Genomic DNA, 23,413 nt, shown 5'->3' on the forward strand with positions numbered 1-23,413 from the left:
GCACAGAAATGAAGAGTATTGAAATAAAGCTAAATTAGGAATTTTTGATTTGAATTGAACTTTTTCATATTTATTTATTTATTTATTTATTTATTTATTTATTTATTTATTTATTTATGTATTTATTTATTTATTTATATATTTTTGGTTCCGGGAACACGTCGAACGGCGAGTTGCCCTACGCGTGCATGAGTGTAAAAATGAGAAACGAAGACTGGACGTCATAAATATCGCATTTATCTCCCGAATATTAAAAGGAGAGCGGATGTGTGTGGGCAGATTTAGCCTGGCAGGCAAAATCAAGGGCATAAAAGAAATGTGTAGTGTAGTGCTCTCAAACGTAACCAATGATGAAGGACACAGGCGCCTACGCAGTCTTTAACCTAACCAATGAGAGCTCTTCACGAGCGGTTGCTAGGAGACATGTCGACGAGGCGTTCGGAAGAAAATAGCACTGAAAAGCATTCCAATCAAATCATTTGGAATTAACCAAAGTCCCATTCGTTATGGTGAGGTTGAGGGCGAGGTGTTTGATGGTCGGTATGTGGACTTTTAACTTGCCCATCGTCATTTTCAGGGAGGGTTAGCTCAGCAGAAGTTAGTCTTTTGTCTTAGCAAAGCTGAAGCTAACTAGCTATTGCTAGTAATGTGCCTAAAGTTGGGATTTACGCCTGATCTTTTAATATGCCCTTGTTGGTATTTTTCTAACATCTACACAACAGTGTTTGCAGTCTTTGTTGAGCCAAGGCACAAATTAAAATGTCACGCATTGAAATAAACTTGGTGTCTTACTCTGTGATATCCGGCTGTCAGATTAATTTTAGTCGACTGTTTTACTATACATTTAGTTCATCAGGTTTGTAGTCAGCCATTTTGTATGATCTGTGTGTTTGTGTACAGGAGATCCAGCAGTGGGCAAAAGTGCCCTCTCGCAGATGTTCCACAGTGATGGTACTCTCTTCCAGAAGAACTACAGCATGGTGAGAACAATTCATAGGATGAAATACAGTCAACCTTGACCTCAGAGCTGCGATACATTACAGAAGCTTCTGGGCTTCCGTGCTTTTGCTTGGGCCGTTTTGTCACCGAGTTGGTGAGACGACATTTGAGTTACAAGCCAGCTTCAGATCAACTGCAGCTCAAGTTAAGTGAAGTCTCAGCCATTTCTTCATGTGGACAAGCGGTCAAACACTCGCTAGGAGGGAGATGCTATAGGCTTCGACTCACACTCAGACAAAAGCAAACGCCCGCTTGAGTCTCTTTTTCCTCAACGCTTGGCCAAGAAGGCCAGAGCGGGCCGCCGGCCATTCCGCTCGCATCCTCCTTTTTGTTGAAAATGTCAGCCGGGCCGTTAACGATATTCTCTGTGTATTTGCCGCTAACGGGGGCCTTCATTGGCATTCTGCAGAGAGAAAGCCCCACTGCAGTGTATATGTGTGTGACTGAGAAAAATCACAAACTGGATAACCACACAGGCTTTTGAAGGTCACGTAAAGGTCTTTCTTTCTTCAGACAACGGGAGTGGAGCTGCTCATCAAAAGCGTCAACATCCCCGAGAGCGGCGACAGCGTGGTGAGCCCGCTCGTTGTCTCGCTATAAACGGCTCGTTGAAAACCGACGGCAAATATTTCCCCGCGCAGGAACTTTACATCATCGACTCTGCGGGGAAGGAATCCTTGGTGGAAGCCAATGAGAAGATGGTGAGACACAAACACACGTAGGTCCTTCCATGGCCGTCATACGCTTGTGGGCTGTCTGCGTGCAGTGGGGGGAGCTGTCTCTGCTGTGCCTGGTCTTTGACCTGACCAGTCAGCGCTCCTTCTCCAACTGTGCCCGCTGGATGGAGAGGCTCCGCGCCCGCTGCGGGGGGCGCCACGTTCCCGGTAATGCCGGTCGCAAACTTAGTCTAGCCTGCCCCCCTCGCGCACATTCAGACCACGTCCAAAATGCTCCAATCCAGGGGTTCTGGTGGGCAACAAGTCGGACCTGTCAGCCAGGAGGGAAGTGCAGGCGGCCGTGGCCCAGGAGTGGGCCCGGAACCAGGGGCTGGAGTACCACGAAACGTCAGCTGTGAGTCAACCGACCGTTTTGTAGGATGGTAAAAGTCCACGTCGGCCTCGCTTGACGTGTCGTGTCCGTTGCAGAAAGAGATGGAGAAATGTGACGCCCCGCTCCTCAGCCTTGCCCGGGCCTTTCACTCGCTCTACCAGGACCGCAGAGAGGCCATCCAGAACCTGAGTCCAGGCTAGAGAGAGAGACAAAATTGTCCTCATCACGTCCATGAAATAAAATTGAAAACACAGCAGCATTGAGGAGAACGCTCTTGAGCCTCCGCTCCAGTGGTGGGCAGTGTGGCGCCATTTGGAATGGCTGTTGCCGCTGTCTTGGCGCCGCCCCCCTGCTCTGATCACAGCAGCGATGCAGAGAGACACGCCGCCGCCGCCGCTGTGATCATTGCATCGGGGGGGAGCGGCCGCGGGCGGGCCGAGCCAGATGGGGAGGCGTTGATGCGGCCCGGCCGGGGAGAAGAAGGGAAGACCGCTCCGCTCTGACATTTATTCCGCCGCCGATGGCGGAAGCAAGACACTGACTCGAAACACGTAACGTCACTCACTCACACACACACATTGTCAGTCATTGTGTTTGGTTAAGAGCACGCCGAGAGCCGTTGCGTTCCCTACAGGGGGCTGCGGTGTTTATTCAACATCAGCATCCAAGTTCAGAATCATTCCGTTTTGGCACCTTGAAAGACATTACAACTTTTTTTTTTTTTTTCTTTTCAATTCTCATTGACAACAACACAACAAGAAAAGACAACCCAAAAATGAGACAAATCATAATAGTTAGGATGAGAAGAATAATAAGGCTGTGTTAGTTGGAGAATCACAACTGAACGCATGAAATGAGAAGCTCTTCATAGCTTTCTGGTTTTGTCCGAAGCGTGGTCCGCTCCCTCCCAAAAAAACAAATCCAGAAAGAAAAAGAAAAAGAAGACACAATACTGTAACATGAAGTTCTACTTTATCACGCCTGCTGCTGCTGCTGCTGCCTTTTACACGGATGGACGGACGGACGGATGGCATCATTGTTCCAAAACAAGAAGTTCCTTGAAAGCAGATTGGATGATTTGGATTTGCATGCATGTATGTAAATTCATCTTTTTTTTTTGTTTCGTTTTTTTAAAATTCTTTTTAGGGACTCCATTTTGTCATGTCGTCTGTCACATTGTCCAAAGTCGCCTTCATTCATTGGCTCAGAGGTTCAGCCCCCCCCCCCCAGCAGTTCCTGAACAAAGATGGCAGCCAGTCTTTTGGCCAAGGCCAAAAGGTTGTCACTTTTTTTTTGGTGTGATTTTTTTTTTTTTGTTATAATTTTTGTAATATAAAAATGCGGCATTATTAACCCACACAAAGCCTTTTTCCCGGACAGATGTCTCATCTGGGTTTGTTTCCGTTTAGCATTTCTCTTAGCGTCGCTACTTAATTATTATTTTTTCTTTTTGCGTCAGGAAAGTGGTCATGACGTATTAACAGGTATACATGTATGTTCATATTGAATAAATATCATCGATACAGGTTTTCTTTTTTTTTTTTGCGGCCTCTGAAGTGCTCCCTGCTAAAATCGCACTCCGCAATGGTTCACAGTATTTATGCAAATCAAGAAGAAAATCGGGAAGAGAATGAAACTAAAGAGACAAACTGGGGCTTGTCACGGGGAGCTTGGGGGCAAACGGCAATTTTCACCAGACCCAGGAAGAGTAAAAAATATAAATCGGCCTTTTGGATCGGACAGGCCGCCCCCGCTTCCCTCTTTTGACCCCATTCAAATCTTTACAAACATCAAATTGTTAAACAAGGGAAGATGGGAAAAATCATGCATGTTTCCTTTGCTTTTATGCATTTTTTTTGTTTGTTTGTTTTTTATCCGCTTCCGTCAAACAGAAACCAAAGTGCCGGCCGGAGCTTTGGTTAGACCTTGACATTTTCCCACGACCTCGCCCCCCGCCCCCCTCCCTTTTGGAAGTGTCGCTCAGCATCAGTTTCATACGGGTGTGGTACGTCGATTGGCGGCGTTGCCGGAGTCTTTCAGGTCTTTCTGGATGCAGTTGTGGACCTGCAGGAAGTTGTGGTCCCTCTCCGTGGAGTTATACGTGGGCGTGCCCGTCTGGCCCTTGGGCAGCGTGTACATGGACAGCTCGGTAGAGGGCAGCGTCCCGAAGGCCTTCAGACCCACCGGCGAGGCCTCGCGCGAGTGCGAAGGGTCGGTGGAGCGGGACGAGGAGCGCGAGCGACGGCGGTAGCGATAGCGGTAGCTGGGGATGCGCGTGATGGCGGCGCCTTGGAGGTAGTCGGCGGCCCGCACGCCCACCCGCAACTCCCGGTGCCGGTCGATGAACATGTGCACGGCCAGCACGCCCACCATCTCGGCCATGATGAAGGAGAGCGCGCCGAAGTAGAAGGACCAGCCGTAGGAGTAGCTGTTCTTCTTGGAGTCGCTCTTGGAAGGGTCGCCGGCGTTGGCTGATATGTACACGATGATGCCGATGATGTTGCTTAAGCCTGAAGCGCAAAAAAGGAGATGGGGTGAAAAGAGCATTTCCGCTTTGTCTTCTTCACATTCAAGGCACCGGACGGAAACCCAAGACGGAGCCGACGACGAAAGGGTGATACATATTTCAACGTTGAAAGCACCTTGACCACTAGGCGGTACATTGAGCAGCGTTGCCTCCACATTCATTCTGAGAGACAGAGGGCACCCAAAGGCGGCCGGCCGGCTGGGCATGTTGTGAGCTTTTTCTGTGGTTCTAGGCCACGGCCCAGTGGGCCGCACCAGCTAGATCGCTCGCGCTAACCCTTCCAAGTCACGCTTTTGCTCTCTCTCTCTCTCTCTCTCTCTTTCTCTTCGTCGCCCTCAATGGCTGCCTCTCTCGCCCCTGTTGCTAGGCTAAGAGCAGCCACTGGGATTACACGCTAAAAATAAGGTGTCCCTGATCCTCTTTCTTTTTTTTTTTTGCTCCAATACGTCTCAATCACACTCCTCACACTTTAGCCCACTTCTTTTTAGCCAGTTTGGTTCCGCTTACAACTCCCAAAACAATTGGAGCGATACAAAGCTAGTTAGTTTGGTTGACGTGACCCGAAATTGGTACTAAAAGGGGCGTGGTCTTGTCCGCTTCCCGAAAGAAAGATCGTTCTCGATCCGATACACGATCCGGGATCCTCGGGGTTGCTGTGTGTGTGTGTTTTTGAAACATCCTTGAATTGTAAGCACCCAAATGTATCCCGAAAAGCTAACATTCCTGAAGGTTCTTACCCGCTGAGACAAAGAGGATGCCGGCGCTGAGGATGATGTTGTGGCGCGACTTGTAGAACTCGCTGGCGGCGATGCAGAGCCCCCCCATGAAGAGTAGGATCACGCTCATGATGGGGAAGATGCTGGAGGCTCGCACCGCACCTACAAAACACAGCTGCTCGTTAGCTCAGTCTGGCTTCAACGACAGAGCTTGCTTTCTAGGGCCGCTCAAAACAAAAACAAAAAAACGGCTTTTTTTTTTGGAGTTCATTCTCATCATTTGGACGATTCTTCCGAAGATTGAAAGAGACCAAAAGATGACTTGGCAAAAACCTCGACGTGCAGAGACGGCCGTCTTCACCCATCACGTTTTTAAGGTGACCTCACACTTGGCACACACACACATTATTGACGTGTTGTCGCGGCAAATTGTCTTCAAGGTGGCCGAGGGCCGCCCAATTCACACACACACACACACTTGGCTAGGCTTCAATCCCATTTGTAACCTGTTGCCTTTTGACAGCACGCAATAACATGAAAGGCCTTTTTGACGCCTCCACAGTAACACAAAGACACGCCACGCCGAAGGTGTCCGTCCGTTTGGTGCAATCTAGCGACAATCTGGATGGCGCAAACGACCAAGCATGAATCAAAGGCGGAGTTTGTTGAGAAACCTTGCACACATTTGAATAACAAAACGTAGAGAATGCAAATTTTCATCATTCATCACGCACAACGCATTGGGATTAAAAACCAAGTCACGGATGTATTTATCGAAATGCATTCAATTGAAACTTTTCGTTGATATGATACAATTGATACTTTTGGCTGCAGCGTCCGTCAGCCGGTGTGCCAACTTCACTTGACGTTTTTTTTGCGTCGCAACGTGAATTCCAAGAGTGTACATGTTGCACAACACCTCCCACTCCCGACATCTTGTCCATTTCATCCCCTCACATACGCTGCATTGTGCGCGTGCGCGCGTGTGGTCTTGACTTATGGTTTCATTAGCTACGGTAGAAGAGAGCCTCTTAATTGTGCTTGAATTATAGAGGGGGTGGCGGGGGCGCCATGGGAGCTCCCTCGGTGTGTGTGTGTGCGCGCGCGTGCGCGTGTGTTCGCTTTCTACAACACACACAAACCGAGATCCAACACAACAAGACGCACGCACTCATCGATCAGATGCCGCCCACCCACTCACCCACTCAGCCACCTCCTCGCTGTGTCCTGCCAAAATGGGGTGTTTCCCGTCCACACTATGCGCTCACTACCTACGCAGCGCGCGCAAACACGCCGCCGCGCCGCGCCGCGCCGCCGCCACCCACGTGGGAGAGCCCAGCGGCAAAGAACAACATGCGCTTGTTAAAATGGCTGCAAAATATAGACGGATCGTCGCAAGCGCTTGTGTGTTCTATGTCCAACTTCCGGTTCACGTTCTTGAAAGTGACGTGCTCGCAAATGTCACGCGCGCTCCGTGTGCGTGCGTCAGTGCTTTTCAAACCGTATTACTGGTGCAAATGGTGATATGCCTCCATGTCCACCAAAATAGCCCGCCGTGACGTCAGCCAGAGCAGTGACGTCATCGCAGCGTGATGTCAGAGCCCATTCCGACTTATGGCTTTATGCTATTAGGATCAGGCCGAGCGACCGTCTAATTTTAGCAACCGAGTGCGCGTCACATGCAGAAAAAGTTTGTAGCGGAACGGATGAACGGAAGGAACGTGAGATGCGCTTTGAAGGTCAACAGAGGATTTATGTCAGTAAAGTAGGCTGATTTGGACTCATCTCAAAGAGCGCTCAAGTACAAGGTTATTCCAGAAAAATCAAAGTTCATCTGATTGTGAGAATTTCAGAATAATAATAATCATTTTTAGCCATGATCGTTTTTGTTTTTATTGCGTCCTACTGAAGGCTCGGTCGGTCGGTCGGTCGGTCGGGGGTGAGCTGCGTTTCTCCCTCAGTGCTCTTGGAAAGGCGCGCTGCTCTCGCTTACGTAATATCCACATGTACACATCTCACCAGGCCGGGCCGGGCCAAGCCGGGCCGGGCCAGGCCGGGCCGTCTGTGTGTGTGTGTGTGTGTGTTTAACCACTTGGAGAGGCTGAAGGATGATGATAATGATGACAACGATCCAAAATGAAATGACGACCGACCGACCGCACGATCCAATCGGTGGAGCGCCGTCGAGGATAGGTTGAACCATGTCCCATTTGAATGGACACGTTGACACCATTTTCCGAGTATGCTCACCGAGGGCCTTCTGTTTCTTTCACGCCAGCGCTCAAACGCTGAGATTCCAAAGACTGACTTTTGCGTTGAGTTTTTCAACGGCGGCGGCGGGCGGCGCTCGGCTCGCTTTTTGCCTCCAGCGTTTGCGGCGGGCGCATCTGCTGGGGCGCAAATGTAGGTCAGCCGACACCAAATGCACTGGCTTGACACGCCAGATGACCGCACAGATACGCCCGCCCCGGCGCAGCCTCCAAGGTCGAGCGCCACGGCTAGCTACTTCAATTTGGACGATGCCCTGAACCATAAACATGACGATACAGGATGTTGTCAGCCGATGCGCGACGAGACCTTTGCCTAGCTACGTGGCTAACATGATGCTAAATATCGTTCCCGAAATGTTCCCTCCTCCTTGGAAGCTCACCTCAATTTCTCTTTCAATTCTCCTCGCTCTTCTGCCCCGGCGGGCTCCGCTAGTCCCGTTTTTTTGGGGCACTCTGGATAACGTTCGAACAACGTTTCTCACCCGATGGATTGTGGAGGCCCGCGCCCGCCGCTCGCCCGCCTGCCTGCCCTGCCCGCCCGCCGCGGACCAGCTGTCAGGCCCGGCCGGTCGGGGATGCACAAACAGATGGGCGGGGGGGGGGGGGGGGACACCGGGGAGGACACCGGGGAGGAGGTTTGACCCAGTTTGCGCAGCCGCCCGCTGGTATTTATAGAGCCAAGTGTCCTAATTGGCGGGCCGCTGGGAGACGGCGGCAGGCTCGCCGGCCTCCTCCTTGCCCTTCACCTCCCCAAACGTGAACCTCCCTTCACGCAGTCCTCTTCTTTGCTGCCTCGGCTCCACCGCACTCACTTTGGACTTTTACCAACGTCCGACAACTTTAGAAGGATCTTTGACATCCGACGATGACACGTCAAAGCTAACATCGCTAAATGGCCAAACACAAAGATTTGCGGCTGACCCGACGGGGCCCGACTCACGTAGGAAGTACTCGGAAGCGTCGGCCTCGTAGTCGGCGTCTTCCGGGAAGTGGTCGATCTGTTTGCACATGCCTTTGAAGGAACCTGACGGACACACAGAAAGAATATCGTTGAAACCACAGCAAAGAGGGAAAAGGCGCGCCTAGCTTGATTTGCTAGCTGAAGTGATCACGAGCCCACGGTGTTGTTTTTGGCTTTTGAAATAACAATCGGGACGAGCAGTAGCTTGAATGGATTTGCTACTGCTGTTGCTAAACAGCAAGAAAACATGAAGACGGAGCTTGTCGCCATGCCAATGGCCAAGTGAACCATACTTCCAGGGTTTACTTCGGAGGATTCGGCCCTCTTGAATAAAACACGGGGCGGCGGCTTCCATAAAAAGCACGGCATCATCCGTGTGTGCGTTTCACACCTCGGGAGTTGGCTAAGTTGTCGCTACGTGGCCGTCCCACGTCGGACACGTCGCCCACACCGGCGCCGCTGAATACTTGATACAAAGTGGCCCTTTGTGGTGGGAAAACATACAAATGCTCCCCACCACGGGCATTTCCAAAGTCGGTCAGCGACTGGCGTCAACGTTTTGCGGCCGATATCAACTGCCGGTTTTGTGATTCAAATGCTTTTTTTCCCCACATCCTGCAAAATGTCACCAATATCATTGGTCAAAGCTCATCATGGATCAAAAATCAATCAATCAATCAATCAATGGATCCGATTTGTCTTTCCTATTGAAGTGGCATTAAAAAAAAAAAAAAGGTCAGACTGCAATTTGTTTCCACGCGAGACGGAAGCGCAGATGAATGGGCTCGGACATTTACGGGCCAAGGGTTGAAGAATTTTATGGGGCGGCCAGAGCTGGCGCAACATTTCTTTCAAGCGCTTGCTTCATTCACCTGGTTGTTTGGCTTTTTTGGTTTTGCTCATCCCCGTGCTCGTTTATGACACGCTGAATGGAAACTCAACTCGTTTGATCTCAATGGCCTTCGTTTGTCCATGGAGCCACCCGGGGCTGGGAATTGGCCGCTTTGATTGAAAGAAGACCGGCGCTGACTCAGCTCTTTGCATTTGTGTGGGGAAAAAAAATTCCACTTTACATAGGAATTGGATTTTTGAAGCCTTAAAGAACGGAATTTTGAAAATGCCAAAGTTTCACGTCCGTTTCCCAAAGGCACAAAATGTCCCCGGGAGGTCTGAAGCTGCAGTGCAGGTCACGTGACCGTGCCGAGCTAGCGGAGGGCGTGTCAGGCTACAGTGCACACATCACAACAGGTTACATTGAGCGTGTGTCGCCGCCGCCGCCGCATCCAGGTGCGCCTTGGCGCCGTCAGCCATGTTCGACAGGTTCGCCGGGAGCTTGGCCCTCCTATGTGTGTGTAAAGAACGCAGTAGGGGGGTACAAGTGTGAGTGAAGGGAGGTCTGGGTTGGCGCGGTGGGGGGCGGGGGGGGGGGGGGGCTATGACTCATCCACTGCATGGGCCTCTGGCTCATTGCTCTGCCTCGCTCGCTCGCTCGCTCGCTGCATAGCAACGGCTGTTCAAAGGCTCATATAGGTCCATAGCAACCGCCGCGGATAGCGTAGCGTAGCGTAGCGTAGCGTACTGGCAGGCCTATGAAAGTTGTCATTTTAGGGGGACCCTCTTTGGTTCCTCTGATGATGTGATGCCTGGCTTTCATCTTTTTGGTCCAATTTGGTCAAGGAAAGCCACAAAAATAGCTTGCGACTCGTCTCGCGACCCAAACTAGCCAAATAAGATACAAAACCACATGGCTGGAATTGCAAAAGGTCGCCCGCCATTTTCGGATGGCCCATTGCGGTCAAATGGAGGAGGGGGACGGACGTTTGAGTTTTTTGCACGGAGCTTGTCGTTTGATGATGTTCTTTTTTTGCCGTCTCCTTCTTCCTCCAATCACCATCACACCTTCCCTTTCTGCCTCCTCTGCCCATCCTTCCTTTCTTCCCAGTTTGGATTTTTTGAAAAGGAAGTGGAATGATGTATTTGACGGCGACGCAACTCAACTTCTTGTTAGCTTATTGCCACAATGAGCAAATGTGGCGTCTTAAATTCAAAAATGAAATCACCAGTTTCGACACAAAAGGGAACCGATGATAAACGTTTGCCCTAATTGAAGCGGAAGGCGGCCATTTTGGTTGCAGTTTTGAAAAGTTTTCGAGGTCACCGCATTGAGAAGTTGCCAAGCGGATTCCTTTTTATCATTCGTTTGGCCGAGTCAGCATTTTACGGTTCAAGGCCGATTAGCCTATTGATTATTTACTCACGTGTCGAGTCGGTAAATCTTCCCGGCCGGTATCATCCTTCAATAATGAACTTCGTGAATGGTTATGATTAAGATGAACTTACATTTGTCCATGATTATTATTTTTTTTTTAAATCATCATCACCTGTTAAAAAACAAAAGGAGGTGATTATTTGAGTTACGGCGTTTATGTCTTTTTTTTTTTCCCAAGGAACCTGATTTTGAAACAGACACATGCATTTTTTAAATGGACATTTTTGATGGCGTTTATTTCAGCTGTGTTGACGATGAAGCCGTCACGTGTTAGGTTTTATTGTTCCGTTATTGAGCGAGCGCCTCAAAATGTTTATGTGTGCTCGACGACCACGTGTTTGTGTGTCTGCGTTTTGTTCTTCCCTACTGATTGCATCATTGACAATCAATAGGCAAATGTCTCGTATAACACACACACACACACACACACCGGTGCCTCGTATCGCTTACGTTGTTCCCTCATCAACGACTACTGTTTATTGGAAGGCGTGGGAATAGCCCATTCATTGACAAGGAGATATTGTTTGTGAAGATCTCACCAGTATGGTGTAATACTATTGCTTGCACTTTTGGCGCATTTCTTTCTCATTCACCCGTACGTCAAGCCGTCGCGTGCTAACGAGTGACTAGCGAGACGTTTTTTTAGCCTTTTGTATCTGTCGCCGGTATCGGCAGCCGATACGAACACTCGATCCCATCTGTGGCTTTTTTGACCGACATTTTCGATTTTGGGGATCGACAACAGGAAATGTGGAGATGCGCGCGCACACGCACACACACACACACACACACACACACACACACACACACACACACACACACACACACACTCACACACACGGAGGTCAGTGTCTTTGGCTACGGGATGACGGCACAAGCGGGCTGTCAGCACCTTCCCGCCAAGCGTTAAAGAGGGCGCAGGGAGGTGCCAGCACAACACACACACACACACACACACACACACACACGAGGTGTCAGGTGAGGGTTTTGTGCGCTTCCTGCTTTTCTTTTCTTTTTTTTTTCCACATGAGCCTTGTTTTCATTTCAACACATCTGTATTTTTTTTTTTGTCATGGCCTGTTTTGTTTTCCTCAAAGGAGAATCAGAAAAGTGTTGATTTGAAGTATGGTGTGGATTTGTTGAAGTCGAAAAGGAACCAGGCATTTCATTTCTTACTTATTTTGTTGTTGTTGTTGTTGTAACCATCAGTCCTTATTTTCTCTTGTTTTTTTTTTCATCTCATGAAAATCCAGGTTGTTATTTGAGGAGCGCCATTTATTTTTTCAATGTGAAATCAATCAGCTCTTGTCAAGTGTTTCCTTCTTTCCTTCTATGTTCAAGCAGATGACAACAGCAGCCAGCGTTGAATATGTTGATATCATTTGTTTCTTTGGGTAAAGAAGAGAAAGCATTTATTTGAGTTTCATCGGTGCCTCCCCATCTCACAATGAAAAATGGTACAGTCTTGTTCCTGGTAAAGCAGGAAGCTGCTTGCTTGCTTGCTAACCAACAAACATTTTGTTTTTAGGCCTTTTTCTCACCACCAGAAAATTGCTGCTGTGTCATTCCTCATCAACCGGTAAGTGGCCTGCTTATCAACAAAAGCTTTTTTTTTTAATTGAGCAATTTTAACTTTTCCTGCTTGCCCTCGCATAAAAATGGTGCAGTCCACTCTGTCACGCCTCATCAACTAGAAAGTAGCCTGCAAATTCACAAACGTTATCATTTTACAATTTTAACCTTTGTCTCCCCTCTGCAAAAGTGAAAATGGTTCAGTCTGTTCATAAACCAGGAAGTAACTTATTTACCTAAAATGTCAAGTCAAGTTTATTTGTATAGCCCTAAATCGCAAGCAGTCTCAAATTGTTACCTCCCCACCTCACAATTCAGATGGTATATTCCCATCCATCATTGCTCATAAACCAGGAAGTAGCCTACTCATCAATAGCATTTTTGCTTGATTTTTAGCTTGTTGTAATTCACCACATCATCCAAAAATGGACTACATCCCACCATCCCAACTATCTCTGAATGGTATATCCTAGCTAGTCTATTTAGCTCTGCATTATAAAGCTGTTAAGAAAAAGAAAGGGGGGGGGGGAGGGCGGAAACGCATAAAAGACATTGTGGTGTGTCTGCACAGCTTAAAAGGAGTTTAACCTTGCGAGGTTCACTGCCTTCAGATGTCCTCTGTAAGAAAAATGATGAACACACACACACACACACACACACACACACACACACACACACACACACACACATGCTCACATCTCATTCCCAGAAACATATCTGCTGTCACACACACGACGGCGGCGTGATGGAGATTAATAGCGGCACTTAGAGCCCGCTGAGCTCCACCTGTCACGGCCCGCCAGCCCTCGGGGCTGCCGGGCCCGGCGCCTCAGAACCAGACTGCGGCCCGGGGACAGATCCATCACGGGCAAATCCGTCATGGGAGCTCCGACAGATTCGGCAGCTGGACCGCCGACGTCGGACAGGCCGGGCCGGGCCAGGCCAGACCTGTCCAGACCAGGCCGTAATGATGTTACTCGACTTTATTAACGCCTCTGTGTGAATATGAATTCATCTGAAAAAAATTCTAGCAAAATTCCGAAAAAGAATAAAAATAGTTTTGATTGGCGTCTCAGTTTCGATTCACTTTTCCACTCAATAGACAAGGTCTGATGAGATCCAATGCAAAAACCTGTACATCCAACTTAACTGTCTCTACAATCGATATTTTGAGAAGAAAAATCATCTTTGATGATATATTTTCAGATTGAAGCCCTACAAAAACTTCTCACAGCTTCTGAATTGTCTTTGATGTTTACCAAAACTTGAATTAAGATTGGTACATTGTTCCCCTTGAATCCTCTCAAACCCAGCTATCAAACCCAAGGCCCGAGGGCCAAATACGGTCCGCTGCATCATCGTATGTGGCCCGTGAATGCAAATCGTGTCTGTCACGACCCTCTCTAAAATCTCAAGTCAAATGTTTCCTCATTTGCAATAAATGATATGATCATTTGATGAAACATTTCTTTGGTTTCACGACCGCATTTCCAAAGTGGCCGTCCACAAAATGAAGTTTGACAGCGCTGCCTGCTCTAAAACGTCTCCGAGTTGTAGGTTAGGCCCACCGATGCCTCTAAAATGCTTACGGTGCTGATGAAAACTTGTCCATCAGGCTTAGCACGCCTCTGGGGTGTCCTGGATTGTTAGGGAGTAAACATTTCTATTGCTCGTCTTTGATGTTTACATGGTGCTTTGGATGTTGACGTTAGGCCCGAGCCTCAAATTGTCTCAAAGAGCGAGCCGTGGATTTGCGCCGTGCCTCACCTTCCAGGCAGCAGGTCCTCCAGAGGCCCGAGTGCGTCATCACCTCCTCGTTCTTCTTGCTGGTCTCGTTCTCGTTGTTGCTCTTGATCTTGCAGACGCCGCGCGAGTACAGCCAGTAGTCCGTTCCCACGGCGATGGTCATGAGGCTGAAGGCGGCGAAGGCCCCCACCGTGGTCAGCAGCATCTGAACCCCGCGGTCAAACACGCCCATGTTGCCGCATTCCACAAAGGGGGGGCCCCCTTTCCTCTTCACGTACAGGAAGTAAATATTTGTGAGTTTGCGTCGCCACGCCAGCTCGGACAAGGGGGGGTGGGCGGCGGCGGCGGGCGGGCGGCGGTAGCGGGGGACCGAGGGGGGGGCGGGGGAATTAGGGGAGCTCGGGGGAAATCGTATGGTTGGTTTTGGGTGGGGGGTCGCCGACCAGCAAGTAAGAAATAAGTTGAACCCTTTCAAAGGGGACGAGGGGGGGGGGGCGAGTAGGAGGGCGGTCAAAGAGGCGCCAAAGTGGAACAAGTGAGCGACCTAAAAACCAAACTTGATCCCACAGGAAGGAGGCCTACTTTGGAAGCCCCGTGAAGGCCGAACCCCCGATAACGGGATTGGGGTGTCCAACCAAGCTATTCTAGCACAACCGCACACAGTAGAAACTTTACAAGCTTGCACATGGACTAACATACGGGCCACCTCAACATCAGGTTGCTGCCACCGACCGACCGACCGCTCTGTTGTCACTTTTGGCGCCCCCCACCCGCCCCCCCCCAAAAAATACCACCTTAAATGATATATGCCATCCAACTCTTTGGGTGCCAAACTGCCATTTTGAAAAAAAGCCCACCATGGACGCCCCTCAGCACATGTCCAAATAATCCATCCAAGAAAAGGAGAAGCCAAGGAAGATGCGGGTAGATAAAAGCGCACAGCCTGCTTAGTTGCTTGGCCTTCCTCCTAATATTCTGGTCCCCGGTTTCCATGCGGGCTCCTGGAGGGGCGCATCCAGGCGGCGATCTGGCCGGGCATCGGCGCTCATGCAGCCGGCCGACGGAGCGCGGAGGCAGCGGTGGAGGTGGAGGAGGAGGAGGAGGAGGAAGAGGAAGAAGAGGAGGCGGCGGCGGTGGCGCTGGAGATGGTGCAGGCTTAGCGGGACGATACGCGAGCCTTGCCGCATCCAGAGGCTCCTCGGTCGGTCACCGCACGACGACGCGTTCCGGTGAAAAACATCCAGCGTCTTTTCTGCCCAACTTGATTTTCCCCCCTCCTTTTTTTTTTAATCTCGCTCCAGCGACACGTCAATCCGCAGCTTTCTCGCTCGTCTTCTCGCCGAAGCTGAGAGGAGAAGAAGAAGAGGAGGAGGAGGAGGATGCTTAGAAGCTAAGGATGAAAAAAATATCGACACAAGCAATGAGGAGGAGGAGGCTGACGGTTCATAAATAAAAACGTCCTTCTCAACAAGTCACTGCATCTACAATGACATTTCATGACATCTTTGCAAAAGCATTTGATTCAAACAAAAAAGCTTTTGTCAAAAACTAAAAATGGTGGAAAATGGCGTTTTTGTGCCGTTCATTTTAAAGGAGGCATAGCAAAACGTTGGCACCCTTCTCCTTGCGCACTCAGTGATTGGCTATCTCAGGCGCCCTTTTACACTTGTTAGTCTTCCCGAGCCCAACGCTAATGCTAGCTCGGCGGTGTGCACTTCCAAAGTCGTTCAAACGAACCCACACGGCGGCTGTGCCATCTGTTGTCCGAAATAGCGGATGAGAACTTTTTGGGTGCCCCTCCCTCACATGATCAAAGGTGTGAGCTTGACTGTTGGCCACGCTCACAGTGGCCAGGCCTTTTCTTTCTTCACAGTGGTGAAAGAAGTTGAACTTGGCGTATTAGAGCCACTTGATTAGTCGTACAAAGTGCGGCCAACGCCAGTAGGACAAACCAAATGTCCAGTTGACCACTTTGTCCATCGTCTTCACGTGTACCCTGCCGCCTCCCGGCTGTCTCGCCCTTCACGCATAAACCAACCAACGCTCGCCGAGCAGCGCGGCGTGGCGAGCCGTGGCCGGCTGGCCCGCAGCGCAGCGACGCTACGTTACACTGCACTGCACTGCACTGCACTGCACTGCACACACTTTGTATTTTCTCCTCTCACATTGTGCCACACATGAAGGCGCATGCTAATGGCTAGCGGCTGCGGCGCTTCTTCTTGTTTTCGTTGCCTTTGTGATCCTCCTGGCCTGCGTGCTTAGGTTTCAACTGACTCTGGAAGGACTTCACCGCTGAAGTTCTCTAACGGGATCCTTCCATCCGTCTGTCCGTCCCGTGTCAGCGATGCCCCGCTCGCTAGCTAGTCGATAATAACGTTTTGTTAGCATCAAAGACAACAAAGTCAACAAAATGTAGTTCCACTTTTGTACAATTACAGAACACTGGATTTAGGAGCTAGGATTTTTTTTTTTTTCCTACAAAACGCAACACAAAAGATTCTTCCGAAAAGGCATATAAACATTCGCTCTATGTTTCCTACAGGGGTAAAGTGTGGAAAGCAATTCCCGAGGAAATTGTAAATCCCCAAAAATCTAATCAAAAAAATCAATCAATTTGGCCTGGCAGCTGGGGGAGGGGGGGGACAGTGCCCACACGCCCCCCAGCTCCGCCAGTGGTTGGCAGTGAATTTAACAGGAAATGTACAGCCTTCAAAGAACCTGGCAATGAGTTTTTGTCTGGAATCCTCAACTGCTCTAACGAACATCCTTGTGTCTTTGATGCTGCTGTGTATGAGAGCAAATTGTCTGACACATGCAGCGTTACCCATAGCAGTTAGCTGCGGGCTACGCATTGTGCTAGGAGAACTAGCGCCCCATCCTACACAGCATTTGAAAGCTTTTAGGCTTCAATAACTCCACTGTCCACTTTTAGCCTGGAGAGAGAGGCGGCGTTTGAACTCCAGCAGCTGACGTCCCTCCCACACGTCCAATGCAGCCTGACGCTCGTACTCTTGTCCGACCGACTTCAGGATTCAGCCATCCACTTTTGCTGTGATGAAGGTCGTTGGCAACTATCTTTTGCTCCTTACATTCCCCTAAACAACACCGATAACTAACACCCCGTTACAAATAAATTATGCTTACCAAAACATAGCAGCTCTGGCTAACACCGGCTAGTTTGTAGTGCTAATGCTAGCTGAGTATTGCTAGCGCTGCCATTTTTGTGTAGCCGGACAGACAAATATAAATACTACTACTTTCTGATGACACATTTCTGTAATCTTTAGGATTGGCCGTGTTTGACCGAGTTTGGTCGGGACAGGTGAGGCTACCTTTAATTCTTGCTAGCATTTTCAAACTCCAACCTTTAAATGCAGGATGAAGGTTGGTGGCGGAGATCATTTTGGGTTTGCTGAGGGTTGCTTTTGCCAAAACCTTTTGGGTTAGGGTAAGCATTTGCTATGGATAATCCCACTTGAGATGATCTCTAGTGGACGCAGCAGTCACAAAGTCATTTTGTGGAATGATGAATAATAGAAGGCGGTTCAAGTGGCCACCAAGAAACGGATCCCTCCTCTCCTCTTCCTTGTCGGGGGTCTAAAGGACGTGTTTAACATTCTCTTCCTGTTCCGCCTCCTCATGCCGACACTTCTTCCCGTCTTCCATCACGGTAGCCGGCGCTGCGTCAAACGTCTCGTTGTTACGTTGGCATCTGAAGGTCAAACACGGGAAGATTGTCCACACAAACAGCGTTAAGTCAGTCGACGGCGTGATGGATGATGATGGATGGATCGACTCCGTGACGGAATCTGCTCGAGGTCCTGAGAAGAAACGCAAATGGAGGGACCAAATCCGCTTTTCCACGGAACATTTGGACAGCATTTGAGGTCCCCCGTAGTGGCCGACGGGCGACTTGCAGCTTTTAACATGTCGCTCGGCCGTATTGTCACTCTCGGGTGTTTCCTTGGTGAACGAATAAAGCCGTCGCACGCTTTTGTTTTTCTGAATGAGACCAAAGAATGAATTTGGCTGCAAATTTGAGAAAAAAAAGCAACAAGTTCCCCTGCGGCCCTCTAACGCTTCAGGATGAAACAACTCTGCGGCACGCCATTCTGAAACAGAAGGGGTGGGGGGTGAAAGTGGGGACGCTGCAGTCGGCGTCGATGTCCTCTGCCACGCGGCGTGCACTTAAAAGGCCGGCGGCGAGAGCTGATTAGAATGCAGAAGAGGACGGCTCTGCTGCAAATTGAAAACATATCGATTCTCCTCATGCTTGGAGGAGGAGGAAGAGCTGATGGACAGCCACAGAGAGGGAGAAGAGGATGAAACCAGCTCATAAAACACTAAAGACTTTGCACACAGTACACATGCACACGCAATGGGCGGAGGGCCAGGTGGTCACCATGGCAACGCGCTCGGTCGGGGCGCCGCGTATACGTGTGCGTGCGTGTCACGTCCAGCTGTAGTGGCGAGAGGCCACGGATGCCGACGAGGGAGGACGTACAGATGTGCTGACTGCACAGTTTCCATGGGAACAAGCATCTCCCCCCCCCCCCTCTCGGCGCTGCCATGATTGCGAAAAGCAGCAACCGCTTATGTGTCTTCCTCCGTGCACTCGCAGTAAGCCTTTGTCTGTCCGAGTGTGTGCGGCGGTTAGGAGACGCTCATCCAGTTTCATTTAAGATGGAGGCAATGACAGCAGTGTGAGGGAGGAAAAGGGAAAGTTATCAAACAGAGTGGCTGCGTGCACGTGCAATAAATCAGCGTGTGCGTGCGTGCGTGCGCGCGTGCGTGTGTTTAGGTGATGGGCATGATGCTCCCACGAATTTCCACGGACAAGTGCCGAAATGTCGTCACCCAGTGGCCAATACTGTCACTGCATGTTCAGTCATGGACTTGACGGCTTATTTGATGAAACTCACGGTTTTTCATAAATACGAAAAATAATTTAAAATGATATTTTACATTTTAGATCTTTCTCTGGGATAGATTTAAAAAAAAAAATACTTTATCCATCCATTACCCACTGAGCCATAGACGTTTTGGAGAAAAACATAAAATATGTCGTTTATTTTACAAATAAAATCGACCCCCACCTTAAAAACAAACAATGTCAATGATCTGTCGCAAAACCCAAGCCGATTTATTTATTTATTTATTTATTTATTTGTATTTTGACATGAATATCAGCGACGTCGTGGATTTACGATTGACGGCAGTTGACACACTTTACGACACAACGACGTACTTAACTGCGCGCTCAAGTAGCACTGGAAAACCAATTTTCTCCCGAGTATCAGTGAACAATCGAGTTCACAATTGAAATCAATTCCTTTATTGTGATTAATAAGTGAATCTTTTTGAACACAGCCCCTGTCTGCCATCTCTTACTATCAGTTGGCGGCTTCTCGTCTTATCGACGTTACGGCAGTGTCGTCGCTCGCTATAAACAGCAGGTAAATTGACACGTAGGTTCAAACACACACCCCGACACTATGGTTTTTATCTTATGGCACTTATATACTCTTTAAATACGTCCAATCAAGAGGCCTTGAGTTGTCTTTGAGCGGCTAATATACGCTAACTGCTTGTTTTGACAAAGGAGGCGTGACAGGTGTTGAAGCAAAACTTAGGACGCGACGAATGTGCCAAGCAGCCAAGCAGCCTTACGTGTTTGAGGCATGCGTATTGGACTTCCCCGCTTTGGTTGGCTTGTGGTTAGTGTGTACAAGCTGTACAATCTTGTGTGTAAATGTGACGTTCTGCATCTTCTATAAGTTAATGTGAAAAGGCTGCGCTCTCGTGACCTGATTTTGCCGTCTCCTTGGTCAGACGGTGCTGCTGAGGAGCGTGGGACCCAGGGCTTTCTCCATGGCTTCCGAGACCTATGCGTCGGGCGCGCACTCGGCCGCCTTCGTCACCTGCCCCAACGACACGGTGGCCAAAGACTTGGCCAGGTTGCTCATGATCTTCATCGTGTGGTGTATGACGCAGCAGCAGGAAACATCTTATTTATATCACATTCTGTTCCACACTCCACTTAGTTTTTCCAGTATCTTTCTCTCATTCAAAAAATGGCAATTATTTTCATCTTTTTTAATATTTTACAACAGATATTAGATTTGTTTTTTTTCTATTTGAACAAGGATCAAATAGATCCTAAATGTCTAATGCATGTAATTGCTGATAAAGTTGCACATATTATTGGTGTTCTTTGAAGAGTGTCAAGAAAAGAAAAGAGCCAATTGGCTGTGTTTGTTTTGTGTTGCTGGCGCAGGGGCATCGTGCAGCAGAAGCTGGCCGCCTGCGTCAACATTGTTCCAGCTGTCACATCCGTGTAAGTGTCAGTCACACTGGCGCGCCATGCTGCTCACAACAAAATGACACTTGTCTTTCTCTTTGAAACATTGATGGAGCAACCTTTAACTAACGTCAGACAATCTGATCATACGTCATTCGTAGTTTTCCTTCGTTTTTCTCCAAAGTCTTACCTGGGCTTCCGCTGCTGGTAAATGCTACCTACTGTCACAATACAATATTCATATTATTATTTGACATTTGATTATTATTACAGCTAAGTACTTTTTTAGCTGGTATTTGATGAGAACCACTGACACGATTATTCTGAGGATATTCTTCGCCCAGGTCAAACTTTGCTGTGGTTTATATCGCCAGGTACGAATGGCAAGGGGCCATCCAGGAGGACAGCGAGGTTCTGCTGGTGAGCGAGCGAGCGAGCGACTCTTTCAAAATGCACGTCGAGACCTTTGACGCGCATTTTCGGCCCATTTAGATGATCAAGACCAGAAGCTCCAAGGTCCCCGCTCTCACCGACTACGTGCGGTAAGTCCTCGAGTCGTGCGTCACTCGGAGGGGCCCCGTTGAATTTTAACGAGCGCGCTGTTCTTCGCCGCTCGCAGTCAGAACCACCCGTACGAGGTGGCCGAAGTCATCAGCCTGCCCATCCAGCAAGGCAACCCGCCCTACCTCAAGTGGATCGCCGACGTCGTGCCCGAATGAGGACGCGGTATTCACGGGCTGGTGATTAGTGTGCTAATTACTCCCTCCCAAAAAAAAGAAAATGGCTTTAGCCAAGGTGTCTCGGAGGCGTCATCGCTCCTGCATTTCAATTGATTTCACAGAGCCATCGAACAGCAATTGTGATTTTATTTTGTACAAACAAATATGGTAGCGTAAAATGGCGGCTATCCTATGAAAATAGTCATAACAAACACAAAAGCATACAACAATTACCATATAAACCAGTCAAATCCACCTGTTATCAAATCGACCTTTTTTCTTTATAATGTAAAAAAAAAAAAAATACCAGCGTCCAATAAATATCACTGCAATCTCCACAATGTCGCGCTAAGTTGCACCACAAAAAAAAGAATACAATAAAGCTGAATTCTTATTATCTTAAGTCCCAGCTTATTTTGTGTAAATACCTTATAACATATTAACCATACATATACGATATCTAGACAACAATAACTATGTTAGCAGCAGCCACACTGAGGTTGAACTAGTTTTAGCGCTTAGCTTTAGCACTTAGCTTTAGCGCTTAGCTTTAGCGCCGACACACATCTAGTTGAGTTGAAAGATTTTGCTTCTGGTGTTAAAGGACGCTTTGAGGGCAGGGTTAGGTTGTGAAATGAAGGCTTTGAAAGGGACTCTTGGCTCTCCAGTGGACTACCAAAGACTCTTTGGTCTCTCGATATCATTGAGGAGTTTTTTTGACACGCCAGTCACAAGCAGCTGATTTCCAGCGCCGACTTTTCATTTTGTGACTTTGGCTCTCCCTGCTCCCCTCCTCCTCCATTCTTCTCCTCCTCCTCGGGAGTCCCCTCTCTCCCAGAACCTTTCGGACCGTCCGTCCTGTTCTTTTGCGGGCTCGCTTCGCCACGCTCGGGCCCCCCCCCTCGGCTCCCCGGCCCGCGCGCAACCATGCCGCCCCAGTCCTCGGTGGGGCGCCGCCCCCCGTCCGAGTCCACCCTTTGGTGGCTGCGCACCAGGCCCGAGGCCCGGCACAGAGCCCTGCGGAACCCCCGCTTGAAGTTGCCGGACAGGAAGGCGTAGAGGATGGGGTTGGCGCAGCTGTTGGCGTAGGACAGGGCCACCACGAAGAAGTAGAGGCCTCGCAGGTCGCCGGGCAGGACCACCAAGAGGTTGACGATGTTGAGGGCGTAGAAGGGGAGCCAGCACAGCACAAACACGCCCACCACCACCACCACCATGCGGGTCACCTTGGGCTCGGAACGACGGCGCCGCCGCGACCATGTCGCCTGAGCGCGTTTGCCGACGCTGCGGACCTGAGGACCAAACCATCCACCAAAATGATCCCTTTGTTTTTACGGCCACGTCAACACTTGCCTAAGCACTCCTTACCTTGATGACGATGAGCAGGTAGCACATGCAGATGACCAGCAGGGGGCCGCAGAATCCCACCGCAAAGGTGTACACGATGAAGACGGTCTTCCAAAGCTCGACCGGCTCCGGCCACACGATTCCGCAGTTCCCGTCCCCTCGCCTCACGTCGGCGAACGCCACCACCGGAAGCACCACCACAAAGGAACCCAGCCACAGCGCCGCGCTCACCGCCTTGGCCACCGAGGGGCGCCGCCAGCGGCCGGCCCGCACGGGCTGCGCCGCGGCCAGGTAGCGGTCCACGGACATGACGGCGAGGCAGAAGATGCTGGTGAACTGGTTGATGGCGTCCACCGTCATCACCGCCCGGCAGAGGAGCGAGCCGAAGGGCCAGGAGAGGAGCGCGTTCTGGGCCGCCAGGAACGGAAGGCCCAGCATGAAGAGCTCGTCGGCCACGGCCAGGTTGAGGATGTAGATGTTGGTGGCCGACCATCCCCGGCTGTGGTTGACCACCACGTGGATCACCAGGGTGTTGCCCGCCAGGCCTACAGCGCACACCAGGCCGTAGATGAGTGGGATCAAAACGCCCGCCGGGCCCGGGAGGGGTCCCTCTGACCTCGGCGTCGCTTCTTCGCCTTGCTCCCCGGTCAAGTTGTGGGTGCCGTTGAAAAGGGACCAGGCGGCAGAGGGGACGACGTCCCGGATAATCGGAAGGAGCTCCATGGGCACCGTCGGCTGGCATTCGGAAAATCTGCGCACTCCACCGGGTGAAAACAGAAAATGAGCCACTTTGCTTTGCGACTTCCATCCATCCATCCATCCATCCATTTTATCCTGTTCAGGGTCGCCGGAGAAGTTGGCGCCAATCCCGGCCGGATGACATTGGGCGAAAGGCGGACGACACCCCGAATTGGTCGCCAGCCACTCGCAGGTGAT

The 23,413-nt window shown here is 49.9% G+C and overlaps 4 protein-coding genes across 10 annotated transcripts; 2 read left to right on the top strand and 2 right to left on the bottom strand.

Moving 5' to 3' along the window:
* Window positions 1-315: 315 nt before the first annotated feature.
* Window positions 316-3,574, top strand: ift27 (intraflagellar transport 27 homolog (Chlamydomonas)). Of its 3 annotated transcripts, none has more exons than XM_085912781.1 (7): window positions 316-536; window positions 901-980; window positions 1,513-1,572; window positions 1,641-1,700; window positions 1,766-1,883; window positions 1,961-2,070; window positions 2,145-3,574. In XM_085912781.1, exons 2-7 carry the CDS (start codon window positions 936-938, stop codon window positions 2,247-2,249), a joined length of 498 nt encoding a protein of 165 aa, XP_085768907.1. In that variant the 5' UTR covers window positions 316-536; window positions 901-935; the 3' UTR covers window positions 2,250-3,574. The 3 variants fall into 3 exon arrangements, with proteins under 3 accessions (XP_085768907.1, XP_085768908.1, XP_085768906.1); XM_085912782.1 differs by having other exon boundaries at window positions 316-509; XM_085912780.1 differs by having other exon boundaries at window positions 327-540.
* On the bottom strand, window positions 3,151-14,359 carry cacng2b (calcium channel, voltage-dependent, gamma subunit 2b). Its single transcript, XM_085912779.1, has 4 exons — window positions 14,132-14,359; window positions 8,503-8,586; window positions 5,314-5,454; window positions 3,151-4,559 (listed from the first exon to the last, which is right to left on the bottom strand). The coding sequence occupies exons 1-4, from the start codon at window positions 14,340-14,342 to the stop codon at window positions 4,042-4,044; spliced, it is 954 nt and encodes a 317-aa protein (XP_085768905.1). The 5' UTR covers window positions 14,343-14,359; the 3' UTR covers window positions 3,151-4,041.
* Window positions 14,360-19,299: 4,940 nt separating this feature from the next.
* On the top strand, window positions 19,300-21,527 carry LOC147057493 (protein CutA homolog). 5 transcript variants are annotated; one of them, XM_085912047.1, is made up of 7 exons: window positions 19,300-19,578; window positions 19,713-19,827; window positions 19,943-20,067; window positions 20,388-20,447; window positions 20,786-20,831; window positions 20,904-20,953; window positions 21,031-21,527. In XM_085912047.1, the coding sequence occupies exons 2-7, from the start codon at window positions 19,792-19,794 to the stop codon at window positions 21,128-21,130; spliced, it is 417 nt and encodes a 138-aa protein (XP_085768173.1). In that variant the 5' UTR covers window positions 19,300-19,578; window positions 19,713-19,791; the 3' UTR covers window positions 21,131-21,527. The 5 variants fall into 5 exon arrangements, with proteins under 5 accessions (XP_085768173.1, XP_085768175.1, XP_085768172.1 ...); XM_085912049.1 differs by having other exon boundaries at window positions 19,716-19,827; XM_085912046.1 differs by having other exon boundaries at window positions 19,300-19,566.
* Window positions 21,528-21,724: 197 nt separating this feature from the next.
* sstr3b (somatostatin receptor 3b) lies at window positions 21,725-23,200 on the bottom strand. The gene is made up of 2 exons (XM_085911859.1): window positions 22,499-23,200; window positions 21,725-22,422 (listed from the first exon to the last, which is right to left on the bottom strand). Exons 1-2 carry the CDS (start codon window positions 23,198-23,200, stop codon window positions 21,859-21,861), a joined length of 1,266 nt encoding a protein of 421 aa, XP_085767985.1. The 3' UTR covers window positions 21,725-21,858.
* Between the last annotated feature and the right edge of the window lie 213 nt (window positions 23,201-23,413).

This window comes from Syngnathus leptorhynchus, chromosome 5 (genome assembly GCF_054491065.1).
Source record: "Syngnathus leptorhynchus isolate UIUO chromosome 5, UIUO_Slep, whole genome shotgun sequence".
In the NCBI taxonomy this organism is placed as follows: domain Eukaryota; kingdom Metazoa; phylum Chordata; class Actinopteri; order Syngnathiformes; family Syngnathidae; genus Syngnathus; species Syngnathus leptorhynchus.

Coding starts and splice junctions, on each gene's coding strand:
- ift27 (XM_085912780.1), top strand. CDS start 507: ATGGTGAGGTTGAGGGCGAGGTGTTTGATGGTCG. Junction 541..900: donor GGCGAGGTGTTTGATGGTCG/GTATGTGGACTT, acceptor GTTTGTGTACAG/GAGATCCAGCAGTGGGCAAA. Junction 1,573..1,640: donor CCGAGAGCGGCGACAGCGTG/GTGAGCCCGCTC, acceptor TTCCCCGCGCAG/GAACTTTACATCATCGACTC.
- cacng2b (XM_085912779.1), bottom strand. CDS start 14,342: ATGGGCGTGTTTGACCGCGGGGTTCAGATGCTGCTGACCACGGTGGGG. Junction 8,587..14,131: donor GAGGACCTGCTGCCTGGAAG/GTGAGGCACGGC, acceptor TGTGTCCGTCAG/GTTCCTTCAAAGGCATGTGC. Junction 4,560..5,313: donor CATCCTCTTTGTCTCAGCGG/GTAAGAACCTTC, acceptor TTTGCGCTTCAG/GCTTAAGCAACATCATCGGC.
- LOC147057493 (XM_085912047.1), top strand. CDS start 19,792: ATGCGTATTGGACTTCCCCGCTTTGGTTGGCTTGTG. Junction 20,068..20,387: donor GTGGCCAAAGACTTGGCCAG/GTTGCTCATGAT, acceptor TTGCTGGCGCAG/GGGCATCGTGCAGCAGAAGC. Junction 20,954..21,030: donor GCTCTCACCGACTACGTGCG/GTAAGTCCTCGA, acceptor CGCCGCTCGCAG/TCAGAACCACCCGTACGAGG.
- sstr3b (XM_085911859.1), bottom strand. CDS start 23,200: ATGGAGCTCCTTCCGATTATCCGGGACGTCGTCCCCTCTGCCGCCTGG. Junction 22,423..22,498: donor ACCTGCTCATCGTCATCAAG/GTAAGGAGTGCT, acceptor TTTGGTCCTCAG/GTCCGCAGCGTCGGCAAACG.